This window comes from Pteropus alecto, unplaced genomic scaffold (genome assembly GCF_000325575.1).
Source record: "Pteropus alecto unplaced genomic scaffold, ASM32557v1 scaffold45, whole genome shotgun sequence".
Lineage (NCBI taxonomy): Eukaryota > Metazoa > Chordata > Mammalia > Chiroptera > Pteropodidae > Pteropus > Pteropus alecto.
In genome coordinates, this window is record NW_006442491.1 from 29,396,726 (window position 1) to 29,411,270 (window position 14,545).

The window sequence follows — 14,545 nt, forward strand, 5'->3', positions numbered from 1 at the left end:
TTAGGGATAGGGGGACTTCCTCAGGCCTTTCCATCCGCGGTGGGTACGCTTTCGGTTCTGCCGGGATTCCCGGAGGCAGCGGGGAAGAACCGCGGGGGTCTCTGTGGCGTCTTCTCAGCACCGGCGAGGATCTCTCTTCCTTTCTTTCACCCCCAGGGAGGCCGGCTGGCTCCTTCCCCGCTTCGGCTTGGCCTCTGTAGTCCCAGAGGCTAAGGAGGAAGAGTTCTCCCTGGGACCCCCTCATCCCCCACTCCCACTCCCAGCGCGTCCCTAAACTCCCAGGGGAATAAGACTCCTGGGAATGTCCTGGGGAAATCCCAGAGCGTTGTCACCTGGAACTCCGCCCTCCCCAGCGAGCCTAGTCGCGATTGGTCCCCCAAGGCCACGCCCCCTTCCTGGGCAAGTCCTCGGGCTGGGGCCTGTGAGTTACTAGAGGCTCCGTCCCACGCGCTCCCTCCCGCCGCCCGGTTCTCACCTCGCCATGATTCGTCTTCCTTTGCAGTGTCTCCTCTGGGGCTTCTTGTTGACCGCTGTGAGTTGAGTTTCTGCTCCGACCCGACGGGGGAGTTTGGGATTTGAGAGAGGGGAATGAGAAGAGAGTCAATACTTCGGGAAGGGTCCTTCCTAGCTGATTTTTTTTTTGGCGGGGGAAGCAGGGGGGAAGGCAGAAGGGTAGGTGGAAGCTGGGTAAGGTACCCCGGGTTCTGGCTGAATGAGATGGGGTGCCTTCTTCTCCTCCCAGGTTGGGGTCGCAGGTAGCCCACTGAGGTCGCGTCGTGGGGGCACTGGACAGCGTGGATGGGGTTGCAGTTTGGGGAGCCTCAAACCTTCAGCTGGTCAAAGGCCGGCATCTGGGTTTGCCTCAGAGGCTGGCCACGCAGAGAAGGGTAGCGGTTTCAGGAGTGGAAGAAAAGCCAGCGAAAGGAAGGTGCGGTTTGGCTGGTTTCCTGTCCCTCTGCGTGTGGACAGATGCTAGCCTCTGAGAGCGGTTATCGACTCTTTGCCAGCCGGAGCTGCCTTCTTCCAGGGCATTTTTGTTAACGAGGGGTGATCCAACCTAGGCGGAATGCTCAAGGCCGTGTCTCTGCCTCTTGAATTTAAGATGACGTAGGCGACATATGGGGGAGACGAACTGTTCAAAGGACCCAAGAAAGGGGTTCTTCAGGCACCAAAAGGGCTCAGATACGCCCAGTCAAGCATATCTCCGGGATTTTCAGAAACCCGCATTTGTCTCACTTTTTGTTTAAATATATTTTTGTAGTTCCTCATTCTGGAGGCTGGGAATCCCCCAAGTACCTTACTCTCTCATCCTAATCCCTCTGGCCTTCCCCCTGCTTCCAAGGGCTGTAATTTCTGGCATGAAGTCTGATCAGGAATGACCCACGGAGTAGCGGGAGTCGGCAGCAAGGAAAGAAAGTCTGTGAGGAAGCTACTTTGGTCCCAGAACTTTCATTTTCACTCTAAGCAATGGCTCCTAAGGAGAAAGGAGGCAGGAAGAGGGTGGAGCTGGAGAGAAGAGGAAGAGGGATCTTGCAGGAAGGAGTGGAGAAAGAGCCAGGGGAGGCAGGGCAAAGGGTCTTTTGGGCTTCTCAAGAGCATACTCCCAATTTAGGCTCCAGGTAGAGACTGGGTTTTGGCAACAATAGCAGTCATTATCTATTGAGAGTTTCCTGTGTGTCAGGCTCAGAGTAAAAGGCTTTACCTGCTTTCTCTGTCTGATTTCTTTCAACTCCCCCACTATACAGATGAGCAAACTGAGGCTTAGAGAGAGAAGATGTCTTGCCCAAATTCTCGTAACTAGGTGGAACCTGGATATAAATATACATTTGCCTGACTCCTGAGCTGGCCTCTCCGATGGTGAGAGTCTCTAAGTTTCGGTCTTGAGTGCCTCTGTGTCAGGACTGGCGCTATGGAGCGGGCACTGGGGAATGACAAGCTTTCAGAGGAGGATCTGTATTTCTCATGTGTTTGAAAATGGCATAAAGGACTTTCACTGCTCTCGGAGTGTGGCGGAAAGGTCTACAGGGTTGCAGGGAGAGCATTCACAGGATGGATGTTGCGATGTGATGGTGGGGGCAGCAGCCTTTTCTATATCCTTCCTCATCTGGGGTAAGATGCATTTCTGTAGGGAATGGCTGAATGAGAACCAGGATCCCAGACAGCCAGCCAGTTAGCCAGGGCACTAGGCATCCAAGCAGGTAGTCACATAGGTGTAACAATTAAAACTGCCATTTAATGAGCACCTACTCTGTTCTAGACACTGTGCCAGGCCACATACATATATTCTTTCTCATCTTCACGACCTAATCTATGGGGCAGGTATTATTACTCCCATTTTAGAGATGTGGAAACTGAGCCTAAAAGAAGCAAAATAACTAGTGTTACAAAGTCAAGATTGGAGCCTTAAGCCGTTTGTCTCCCAAACCTGTGCTCTTTTCGCTGGCCGTTCCCAAACTGTAAGGTGATTGTGAGGAACACATGCATACAGAACTAAACAACATAGATTCACTTTACAGTTCTGTTTAAAATCCTTCTCATTTTTTCAAGGAAGAAGTCTCTGGAGCTAGAATATAGTTAATACCTCTCAAGCATTGGCTAATCCTCCTTTATAAACAAAAATCAAGAGGAGGCCTGGGGTGGAGGGCTGTCAGCAAGCAAAGCGACCGGCCTGGGTTTAATGACATTGTTTTGTTTCTGTTGAATTTATTTTTAGGGTAACCTTTTATTTATGAGAAGTGAGGCTGGTTCTTCTCTCATGGCAATGGTATAAGGTTTACATTGAAAATAAATGTATTTGATTTAATGAGAAATAATAGCATAGTTGATACCTGGATGTAGTAAAAATTCATGTGAGACCCAAGGTGATGGAGAAAGGAATACTGAGACCTGAACTCTCATTTGGATTCTATCACTTTGGGACCTTAGACAAGTGGCCTAACCTCGTTGGTCCTTGGTCTCATTATTTGTAAGGCGAAAGAGTTGGATCTTATCCTTCCATCTGGCATTTCATGAGAGAGAGGTTGGAGGGAAAAAACATGATGAGGCTGGGAGAGGGGAAAGGGATGTGGAGCAGAAGAATAGAAGGAAGTGGCCGGGTACTAAACCTAGCCCCAGACAGGAATGGGACCACTGAAGTCAGCCAACCTCAGGACTCCAGGGAGGTACTGGGGTCCTCACATCCTTTTGGGTCTTTGCAAAGAGGGAAGACTCTGGAGTCCAGCTGAAAAGAAGGTCTGTTTAGTTTAGAGACTATTTCGAGGTTCCAGCACAATCGCTTTGTAAAATTTCAGAATGATTCTCTGGATGCTTTTGCAATCATATCAGTTGTCAGTTTAGTTAAAAACAAACACATCGAGTAATAGGCGGGCTCCATTTTTCTGTTTAGGACTTTACTTCAGTTCCAACCTCTGTCCTGGCTGATTTTCACCTTCCTCCTGAGGAGGCTACAAAAGAGATTTCAAGATCCCTTTAAATTGCCCAATTCTGTTTTTAGGTCCACCCAGAACCACCCACTGAATGCAGAGAAAATCAATACCTAATAAACAGTCAGTGCTGTAATTTGTGCCCACCAGGTGAGATGCCAACCCTAAAGCCCCACAGTAGGACTCCTCTTAGTTTGCTGGCAGATGCAGACCCCATGAGCCAACTGTAAACTTGAGTCTTAAACAACTCCTGAGATTTCCCACCCCTGCCCTACTGTCAAAATGTTCTGGGTTCCCTCTCTACTTACCTAGGACTAGGGTTCCTATCTCTTCCATGTCTCCCACCAGACTATGAAGGCTGAAAGGGTCCGAGACCGTTGCTTTTGAATCCCCTGCCCTAAAGCCCAGTCTGATCAGTTTTCGGTAAGTGTCTGACTCATGGAGCTTGTTGAAGCTGCCTCATTTCCTGATGTTTTCCAGGAGAGAAACTGGTGAATGAGTGCACGGAGACTGCCAACACAAAATGTTTTCCTTGTAGTGAAGGCGAATTCCTAGGCACCTGGAACAACGAGAGACACTGTCATCAGCACAAATACTGTGACCCCAGTGCGTGAGCTGCTGGGGGAGGGGTTCTTGGGAGCTGGGCTGACATTCCAGCTCATTGTTGATAATGCAGCCATTCTATTTTTTTTTTTTTTTTTTGATAGCTAGGGTCTGTTTTGATTGGTTGGAGTATAGGTTGTACCGGTTGTTAATTTGATTGCCATCCGCACTTGGAAGATGGTCTAAGAAAAAAAAAGATCAGGAAGTGGGAGGAGCAGGGCCCTAAGCATCAGGGCCACCAAGGGGTTCCCATCCTTCTTGCCCATCTCCGCACAGACCTAGGGCTCCTGGTCCAGACAAATGGCACCTCGAAAACAGACACGACTTGCATGTGTGGTAAAGGCCAATACTGTACCAGCGATGCCTGTGAACGCTGCATCCCGCACAGATTGTGCCCCCCTGGCTTTGAGGTCCAGCAGATCGGTAAGTGGGTGACCTGTCTGAGAAGCAGCTCTAGAGTCAGGAGAGAGGAACCAAGGGCCTAAGGGAAGGGGCTAGGCAGTGGGCACTCGGCTCCAGTGGTGCAGGGAATGGAGACTTGAATACCAACCTGAGTTAGTATGTCTGCTAGAGTGAGCAGGAAATGGAAACTTTTTCATTCTGCCTCCCGCTATGGGTATCTGCCTAGGGAGGGCAGTGGGAGAAGCCTTCCCAGGGGCTGCAGCAGTTGGGGGAGACTATCTGCTAGGGGAAGAGTGCTTAAAGCAGGAAGATCTTTCTGTCCTGTCTGTCCACCGATTCCCTCAAGAGCCAGACAGGTGGTCTACTGTGATGATTAATGCCTCCTCCTCCCTCCCAGCTACAGGGGTTTCTGATACAATCTGCAAACCTTGCCCAGTTGGCTTCTTCTCCAACGTGTCATCTGCTTTTGAAAAGTGTCACCGTTGGACAAGGTACAAGGACTCAGCCCTTGTGTTCCCTGCTCCAAGTGGGGCATGGGATCTGCTTCCATTCTATCTGGCCACCTGCCCTTCAGTCCCTGCTCTCTACACACTCCCGCACACCTGCGAAACACCTAGAACGACCTCGCGGCTGACCGAATGGGCACGTCTCAGCATTTTCTCGCCCTCTCTGTCTTGGTGACACTGTGATACCTCTCCTACTTTCTTTCCACCTTCCTCTGCACCTCCTTTCTCCTCCTTAACTGGTTTCTAGGTCTTCGTTCTGTTCTACTGTCCAGTCACTTTGCCCACCTCCTCTGCCATCTCATCCATATCCATGGCTTTAGCTGCCAGCTCTCAAGTGGTTCCAAAAAACATCTCCTGTCCAGATTTGTTTTCTGGGTCCCAGACTGTCATATCTAAGTGCTGAGGGCACACCTCCATGCAGGTGTCTCAAAGGCACCAAATGGACTTACCCAGGCGCTCCCCTCACCCTCTGGGAAAACCACCACCATGCTTCTGGGCACTCGTCCAAGGATCCTCCCTCACTTCCAAGCCCAAATCAGTCACCAGGTCCTGTCCATCTGGCCTCCAAACTGTTGTGGGGCTTGTCCTTCTCGCTATCTCCAGTGTCACCCCTTGAGTTTGGGGCCTCATCACCGTGGTCCGGATGATGCCTCCTCATAGGCCTTCCTGTCTCTAGTCTCTCCCCTTCAGCCAGTTCTCCCTCTGCTTGCCAAAGTGAGCTTTCTGCAGTGCATTTTAGATCACGGCGCTCCCTATTTAAAACGTTTCATTGGCTCTTGCCTTTAGAACAAAAATCCAGACTTTTTTTGCATGGCCTCCGACCTTCTGGCTCCATTTCCTGACTTCTTCCAACGTCATACGACTTGCAGTCTCCTCAGCACATGGCTCATTCTCTTGCATCAAATTCTTCTGCCTGGAATACCTTTAAACACACACCCCATAAAAATGGGTAAGACAGGCACATAGGACAGAAGACATAAAAGGACCTATAGTGATAAGTCCCCCTTACACCCCTGTCTCCCTAGTTCTTCTCCCTGGAGGCGGCCTCTGTTCCTTGTGTGTCCTTCCAGAAATTTTGTGTACAAATACACACACCTGTGTTGTGTGAAAACACATATATTGTCCGCACAAATTGTTGCATCCCGTATACATTTTGTTCTTTGTCTACTGTCTGCCTTTCTCCAACAGATTTCAAACTCCTTTTTTTTCCTTCCACTGATGCAACCCTTATGCCTAGAACAGTGTCTAGAACATAGTAGGTGCTTAACAATAGGTGCTCAATGTTAACTGACGACTGGAGGCACATTGGTGCAGTAGAATCCAACCACTGGCTTCCAACCTCACTGCGGCTTAGAAAGGGTGTGACCCTGCACAAACGTGTGACCCTCATCTCTCTGAGTCTTGGCGTCCTCATTTGGAAAACGGGAATGACCTTCATCTCGTAAGGCTTGAAGAAGACATGTCAAAGTGTTTTGTAAGCTCTTAAGCGCTCTTCTTGTGTAAGACTCTTCTCCTGTGTGTGCTTTCTTTAAAGCTTTGCTCTCTTTTGGCCACTTTAGATTGTGTGTGTGTGTGTGTGTGTGTGTGTGTGTGTGTGTGTGTGTGTGTGATGGTGTGGTTGTGTGATGTCCTTCTCTGACCATTCCTCACCATTCCTCCTGAGACCAGCTTGGACCAGGCCTTCCTCACATATCTAGACTCCCACAATGGAGTCTAGTTGGTCACCTTTCTGTAATTTCTCCTCCTGTGAACTCTCTGGCCATCTGAGTGCTCTCACTACTTAAGTCATCCGGTTGGATACTGATGCTACTCACCAACTGAATCCAATTAAAACCTTCGTGGCTGATTATGAGGTTCTAAAGACCAAATTTTCCATAGTTCCCTAACGCCATCTGGCACGTCACCCATTTAATCTCTGTATCACGCTGTCCTGCTTAGTGGGAATGTACAGCTGCTCTAAATTTTACATTCTTCAGGGCCCACTTAGTCCTAACTTCCCTGGGAAGTATTTCTGGATGCTCCTTACACCAGAGGTTCTCAACTGAGCAATTTTGTCTCCTAGGGGACATTTGTCGATATCTGGACACATTTTGGTTGTCATGACTGGGGAGGGGGATGCCACTGAAAATTAGTGGGTAGAGGCTGCTAAACATCGTACAATGCACAGGACAGCCCCGATAACAGAGAATCATGTGGCCCAAACATGTCAGTGATGCCGAGGCCGAGAAGCCCCGCCTTAAACCGAATGTACCATCTCTCCATTCCGGCCATTGTGGATTTCGTCTCCTCTTCTCTGAGCAATTCCCAGTTAATTTCAGCCTATATTGCAACACTTGGCAACACTATATTGCAACACTCATTAGAGACTCTCCTATTATTACTCCTTCAAGATGTGTAATAATCTTTTCTCTGTACTTCTGGAAGTACAGACCAGCATCATAACCAGCACAGGAGGGAGCGTACAACATGTGCTCAGTGAACCTGGACTTAATGGTTGTTGATGGTCTCTTATGGAAATCTTATGGTTGGGAAACTAATGTCTCTCTCTCTCTCTTTCTCTCTCTCTTTCCGTGTATGTGTGTGTGTGTGTGCGCGTGCGCACACGTGTCTGTGCACAGCTGTGAGTCTAAGAACCTGGTGGAGTTACAAGCAGGGACTAACAAGACGGATGCTGTCTGTGGTGAGTCCCGGAGAATGGGCCCTGGCAGCAGGTAGGGAACTAAAATGGGAGACTAAGGCACACAGAAACACAGGGCGGGAGGCGAAGTAGAGGAGGTGGCAGTTTGGAGTTGTAGCATCTCAGCTCGGCCACTTATCTGTGGAGTCTGGGCATGTTACCTTCCCTCTCTGAGCCTCAGTTTCTTCATCTGTAAAATGGGGTGACAATGGCACCCCCCCCAGGTAGCTTGATGTAAGTGCCTGGTGTGGGTTCTTGCACTCTAGAAGGGCTTCATCAATGCTATTCTGCCACCCTGCACTTCGAGCACCAGCACGATGTGACACCGTTTCCTCTCGGGGCCTCGGTTTTAATTCTAGAATGAGGAGGTTAGTCTACAGCTCAGATCACAGACTCAGGTAACTGCAGGGCAGGTCATGTTAATGAGTGAAAAATGTTAGAGGTAAGGAAAATACACTCCCTTTGCTTTTTCTTAACACTCAATTTTCCTTTTGGCAGAGCTGAGACTGGGGTGAGGTGAGCGAGGCCCTTGCCTTGGGCATAAATATTTAAAGAGGTGCCAGAAAAATGCAGTAACGAAAATAAATAACATTTTGATGCAGTATTGAAAACAAATCAAAGTTAATGCAAAAAATATTGATAATGAACAAAATATCAAAATTTTAGCTAAGCATGGAATCCGACCCTGCTCCTGCCTGACCCTGCCTCACTTGCCTCTGCCTAATCCCAGCCCTGGTTTCAATAAAATTTTATTTAAAAAACAGGCAGTCAGCCTGTGGGCCATAGTTTGCTGATCTGGGTTTTTAAAAACATGACATTAGAATGTTACTTATCTTGTGTCCCCTTAAGTGTTGTCCTGAGGCGAGTGGCTTACCCTAGTCCATGTCCTGCCTCCTGGCTTCTCTCATTTTCCTGTTTGAAATAGAGACTTAGGTACAAGAAACGCTTAAATTCTCCTTCATTCTTGTAAAACAAAGGCAATAGGTCAGACATATACCATGCTGGGCTTCAGCGTTGGGCAGAGGGTAGGGAGAGATTGGGAGTGTGGTAAGTGGTGGAGACGGGTCTTCTAAATTTCCAAGAGAAGCTAGATATTCAGATTTTAAATATGCAATCTCCTAATTTTAAGATGTTTCAAAAAAAATTTTTTTAAATGTGCTGGTCGTACTAAAGACATCTACTGGCCATGTTTTACCAGGGCTACCTGTTTGAAACCTCTGACATAGCTGAGCTCAGACGTAGAAGGATTTTAGAATCTGGCAGCGGCTATGGGCATGGGGTGGGGAGCCATCACTGAAATCTCAGTTTCCCCAGGTTTCCAGGATCGGATGAGAGCCCTGGTGCTGATCCCCATCATTATGGGGATCCTGACTATTGTCCTGTTGGTGCCTGTCTGTATCAGTGAGTCCGATATGGGGAAGTGAGGTGGGAGGGAGGGGTGGAGGGAGGGAAGAGAAGGTAAAATAGAACTGGCTACCTGTTTCCTGATCTGGCCTCACCAACTCCTCATTCCGTTTTTTTTTTTTTTTCTCTCTCTCTAGGAAAGATGACCAAGGAGCCAGAAAATAAGGTAGGTCGCCCCTGGGAACTGGTTCAGAGTTTTGGCAAACTAGAAAGAAGATTGACTCATTGCTGCCTATATGGCAGTAAAACTGATTCCGGGTCTCTCCTTGTGGCCAGGGGTGTGGGAGAGTGGGGCTTGGGGGGTGGGGGTGGCAGGAGACCAGGCTACTCATCCCCATCCCTGTGCTCTAGGGCTCCTCCCATTCACTCCCTCAGCATCGCCTTTGTCACCCTCAGAGCTCACCTCCCCACGGAGCTGCCCTTGCGCCATTTTTGAAATCAGTGGTGTCATTTGCTGTTCTTTCCTGGTATTCGATACGTGGGGAACCACTTTGGGGCCTTGGCGCTGAGTCCATGGGCTGGACTGGAGGGACAGCTCCTTGAACCACACTCATGGGAAGCTTCTTGACAACTTTGGTGTGGCCAGCAGGGGGCAGGAGGCATCCGTGGAATCAGCCCTGACCCTCTTTTTGGGAAAAGGGGAAGGGGCTGCTGGTGGTGGTGGGCTCCCCTTCTGAGAGAAGGGCTCCAAAGGGGTGTTGCTGGGTAACCTCACACCTTGGCTTCCCAGGCCTACCACTTTAAAAACCAACGGCAGGTTCCCGTGGAGACGATCGATATAGATTTTCCTGGCCCCCACTCCACCGCACCGGTGCAGGAGACCTTGCATGGGTGCCAGCCGGTCACGCAGGAGGATGGCAAAGAGAGCCGCATCTCAGTGCAGGAGAGACAGTGAGGCTGTGCGTGCCCAGGAGCGTGGCAGCATGGACAAATGTACACGTGGCCGGGGAGCCTGGAGCTGTTGCTTTGCTGTGACCAGGAGGGGCCGGTGCTTGGCACAGCCCCACTCTGCCTGTACCCCTGTGGCTCAGAAACACTTCACCTCGGGGGAACATCCCACTCCAGCCTGGAGCCCATTCGATTTCCCAACTTGCTTTTAAAGATGGAGGCAAAACTTTGGGGGAGGCGCATCTAATAATATTATCAAACTCTCCAACGCAGCAGTTTAGTGCCTGGAGATGTATCATGGTGGTTTTGATGAGCATCTGCACAAATACCCATTGCAGAATTGTTTGTGACAGAGAACAACTGGAAGCCACTTAACTGTCCACCAACAGAGGACTGGCTAAATAAAATTGTAACATATTTATGTAACAGGATCTCAAAAACACTGTCACTGGAAAAAAAAAAAAAGCGGGTTGCAGAATGATGGGCAGGGAAAACAATTTTTTAGAAAGCACATACCCCAAAACGATGTGATACATCACCTATGAGTATGTACGCAAACATGATATACGTTGTATATGTAGGTATGACAAGGGTTCTGGAAGGACACACAGGAAATCCACAGCCTGAAGAGTTGTAATGTCTGGGCTGGGAAAGAAGGCTCTGGGGGAGGGTTTGTTAAAGGAAGATTCGACTTTCCCAGAATGCTTCATTTTTTTTTCCTCCAAAAGGAGACTGAAGTCACATAATGCTTATGTAATTAAAAAGTCATCAAACATGTAAAAAGAAAAACGGGGGTGGACATGCTGGGTGACACGAGCTGCTTAATTTGCTGTCAGGCTCACAGAATTAGGGCACTTTCTGTGGATAAATAAGAATGTCCCCAGGCTGCTGCCCCGCCAGGGCGCTTTCCCTGTGTGCTCGCATCTGGCACCGTGCTTGCAAAGTGTTCTCCCCAATTCATTCATGTTCACAAAAAACAGCCATGGGGGCAGGCAGGGCCCATGTCCTTCCTTCTTTGACTGAGGTGGAAACAGAGGTCCAGAGAGGTGAAGTGACCTGCCTACGGGCACACAGCAGTTCGTAGTGGTGCCGCTCATGGCCCCACTCTGTATCCTGCGCTGCTTCTCCCAGACCTGCCTGCTCGCTGGAACCCAAATCTGTAGCTCCTTCCAGGGGAGATCTGGGGCCTCCTACCTCCTTCTGACCTCCCAACTGCTACAGGAGCTGCCGCTTCTCGGTCAGATGGTATCTCCTTCCCCCCTAGCAGTATCTTAGGATAAAAATAAACCGTCCTGTTCTCTTTTCCTGCTGTGCCAACTGAGGGGGAGCCTAGCCAGGAGGAGCAGCAGATGGAGTAGGAGCAGAGGGGAAGGGAAGGGAGGAAGGTTGTAGGACAAGGAGAAGGAAGAGCCATGTGAAACCCTGGCATGAAGGTTCAGGTTTGTGGTGTGGGTGAGGCCAGGCTGGTTTAACCCAGGGATCTCCTTTCCCCATTGCAAGAAGCTGCTTTGGAGTTCCCCAGTGTGTCCTGCTGTCAGGAGGGTGGGGGTTGAAAGGGCTTGTCTCCGATGAAGGCTGTGAGGGCAGCTGGGAGTGGGGAGAGGGGCACCTGGCTTGACAGGCTTCCCAGAAGAGCTCCGAAACCGATTGGACACACCAGGTGGAGAGGTTTGCTTTAGAAAATAGAGCAAAGTGACGGTGGGGTTGGATGGGGGAAGGGCGCTCTGGGACTTTCCCCTCCTCTCCTGCCTAGAGTCCAAATGCTAGCTCTATTCCTGGGCGTGGCAGTATGGCAGAAAGAGACAAAAGACCCATCACCTTTGCCACCTATCCTCTGCGTGACCTTGGGCAGGTCACTTTCATCCCTTAGCATCTCAATTTCCTCATCTGGCAAATGGAGACAAGACCCATAACAGCTGTTATTGATGCCTCCTTGGTCTTCTCCTGAGTCAGAGGTTCTCGGTCTTGAGCAGAACTACCTATAGGACTTGTTATAAGACAGGTAGCTGGGTTCCACACTCAACCATGGCAGTTGTAGCAAGTTTCTGATTGAGTAGGTCTGGGATGGAGTTCAAGAATTGGCATTTCTAACCGGTTTTCCAGGTGCTGCTGGTGGTCCAGAGACCACATTTTGAGAACTATCGCTCTTGGCATTCAGATTTCTAGACAAGCAGTCAGTTTCCTGTTGTAAGCACTTGGGATCACTTCCCTCAGGGGCTTTCCCTGGTCTTGAAAACATTCTTGGTGCAGGTGTGGGGCAGGTAAGGTGTACCTGGAGAGTTAATGCTCAGGAGTACTCTCAATCAACTGGAAATGAAAGTTGAGGGGTAAATGATTCAGCCTTCTTGCCTTTGGATGGGACGAATATGAAGCGTGGTCTATACTGTCTCCTAGGTTCCCCAGAGGGATCGAGCTCCAGCTGCCCCTCTGCGCTGGCTCCCTTCCCTTCCCCGTCTCACTTCCCCACAGCCCACTGGGGCTTCCGCACACTCCTTCCTTGCCGCAGAGTGTGCTTCTTGGAGAAGTTCCCCCGACCAGCCAGCAGGGCTCATGCATAAGAAGGTACACTTTTGTACAGTCACCCTCCCTTATCCGTGGTTTCGCTTTCCACGGTTTCAGTTACCTGTGGTCACTCGCGGTCTGAAAATATTAAATATAAAATTCCAGATGTGAACAATTCCTAAGTTTTAAATTGCACCCCATTCTGAGTAGCGTGATGAAATCTCGACTTGCCCCACCTTGTCTCACTCAGGATGGGAATCATCCCTTTGTTCGGTGTCTCCACGCTGTAGATGCTCCCTGCCCGTTAGTCACTTAGTAGACATCTTTGTTATCAGACAGGTCATGAGAGAGAGAGAGAGAGAGAGAGAGAGAGAGAGAGAGAGAGAGAGAGAGAGAGATATCATGTCCTCATAACTTTCATTACAGTATATTGTTATAATTGTTCTATTTTATTATTAGTTATTGTTAACCTCTTACTGTGCTTAATTTATAAATTAAGCTTTATCATAGGTATGTCTGAATACGGAAAACATGGTATGTATAAAGTTCAGTACTATCCCTGGTTTCAGGCATCCACCGGTTTTGGAACGTATATCTTAGCATCCCTGACAAAGAGATGGGTTGCTCTTTATGGCGGTTGTAGCAAGTTCTAAGTGGAGCTCAACCAGAACTTTCTGTAAGACCTATGAGACAGTTACTCTCTGGTTCTAGGATTCCCCCTACGCCAGATGTGTAATGAAGGGCTGGGGCCCTAGAAGTTCTCAGGGTGTTGCCAATTCTGTAAATAAGTGCAAAGGATCTAAGAACTGTAGGGTCCTCTCCCGCCTGTAGGTGGAGCGGTGGGTGTGAGGCTTATATCAGCCAGAGGGTGGCGCCAAGTTATCGTTAAAGACCCGGCTTTTGCTGACTCTCACACCAAGTCCTGCCCTCACTTTGGAGAGGAGGCCTTTCCTCCCTGAGCCCGTCAGCCTCTGCTCCGCAGCTTCACCCGTTCCCTAGGTCAGGTCTTCCTCTCCACTCTGCTTCCTTCACTTTACAGCATCGACTACGTCTGTTCCTACTGTGGCCTCATCCTGAGCAGGGCTGTGCCCAGGGACATACTGAGAGTGCTCCCTCTGTGCTAGGCACCCTGCTAAGAACTTTCTTTGCATCGTCTTAGTTGGTAGGACAACCCTACATAAGGCACAGTCTCCTATGTCACCTGTTTTACGGATGGAGCTCAGAGGTCGAATGACTTGCTAAGGTCTGAGGAGTGAGAGCTGGGATTTGGACCTAACTTGGTTGACTCATGCACACAGGGGCTCCAACGTGAGGCAGGCCAGCTCAAGACAAGGCGGGAATGCAGAGACTATATGGCAAGATGGAGAGGCTCTGCCCATCTTTGGGGGGCAGCGTTGATCGGCTCCTTCTTGTGGTTTTGCCCTGCAGGAATGAGAGTTAGGGGAATCCAGATTTCCAAGTGAAATTGCCCCATGTTTAAGGGCCACCAATTCCAAAACTTAAAAAACTCAGTGAAAACCAAAGAAAGCATGTCACAGAGGCTTGGAATTAAATGGGACTGGGAACATTATCATGTCCAATCTTTTTTTTTATGTATGGGGAAACTGAGGCCCAGGAGAGTCTGGAGCCCAGATGGGCAACGTGGCATAGGCAAGTTGTTTCCTTCCTCCACACCCCAGCCAGGAGGTGGGAGAGGGCCTGTGGGGGCTTACACTCCACCCTACAAGCTTGGTTAAGGGGGCCTGAGGCACTGAGGTTCTAGGACTAAGGGAATTGCCTTGGGAATGGGCCTGAGCTGGACGTAAATGTCCTCTTCATTCTATGACACAAACCCTTGCTGTGCTAGGCCCTCCCCGCGCCCCAGGCATTCATGAACATACCCTCCCTTTAAGCCTTCGGGGCCCTGCAGCCTATTCCTTGGGCAGCAGAAATTATTAAAGGCTCTGTCCCGAAGGATTTCTCTCCCCCAGAGTGATTCTAGCACAGAAAATTACAAACCCACCTACGGGGGTTGGGAGATACAGTTTTAATTTGCAAAAAAAAAGAAAAGAAAAAGGCGTGCTGTGGGCCTGGAGTCTGGGAGAAGGATGAAGCGCATGAGGGGACTCTCCTGGGATTCGCAGCATTGGTGCTGGGGGGCT

The 14,545-nt window shown here is 49.5% G+C and overlaps 1 protein-coding gene across 7 annotated transcripts; it reads left to right on the plus strand.

Annotated features, from left to right (window-relative positions):
- The first annotated feature begins 395 nt into the window (after positions 1-395).
- On the plus strand, positions 396-10,333 carry CD40 (CD40 molecule). Of its 7 annotated transcripts, none has more exons than XM_006921884.3 (9): positions 396-532; positions 3,494-3,572; positions 3,903-4,028; positions 4,302-4,448; positions 4,825-4,918; positions 7,552-7,613; positions 8,925-9,011; positions 9,152-9,180; positions 9,745-10,333. In XM_006921884.3, the coding sequence occupies exons 1-9, from the start codon at positions 482-484 to the stop codon at positions 9,907-9,909; spliced, it is 840 nt and encodes a 279-aa protein (XP_006921946.1). In that variant the 5' UTR covers positions 396-481; the 3' UTR covers positions 9,910-10,333. The 7 variants fall into 7 exon arrangements, with proteins under 7 accessions (XP_006921946.1, XP_006921947.1, XP_024895701.1 ...); XM_006921885.3 differs by having other exon boundaries at positions 9,772-10,333; XM_025039933.1 differs by having other exon boundaries at positions 7,552-7,644; positions 9,772-9,908.
- Positions 10,334-14,545: the final 4,212 nt, after the last annotated feature.

Excerpts from the sequence above, each read along its gene's own strand:
- CD40 (XM_006921884.3), top strand. The coding sequence starts at position 482 with ATGATTCGTCTTCCTTTGCAGTGTCTCCTCTGGGGCTTCTTGTTGACC. Across the intron at positions 4,029-4,301 it reads GCACAAATACTGTGACCCCA|ACCTAGGGCTCCTGGTCCAG; the intron begins GTGCGTGAGCTG and ends ATCTCCGCACAG. Across the intron at positions 9,012-9,151 it reads GTTGGTGCCTGTCTGTATCA|GAAAGATGACCAAGGAGCCA; the intron begins GTGAGTCCGATA and ends CTCTCTCTCTAG.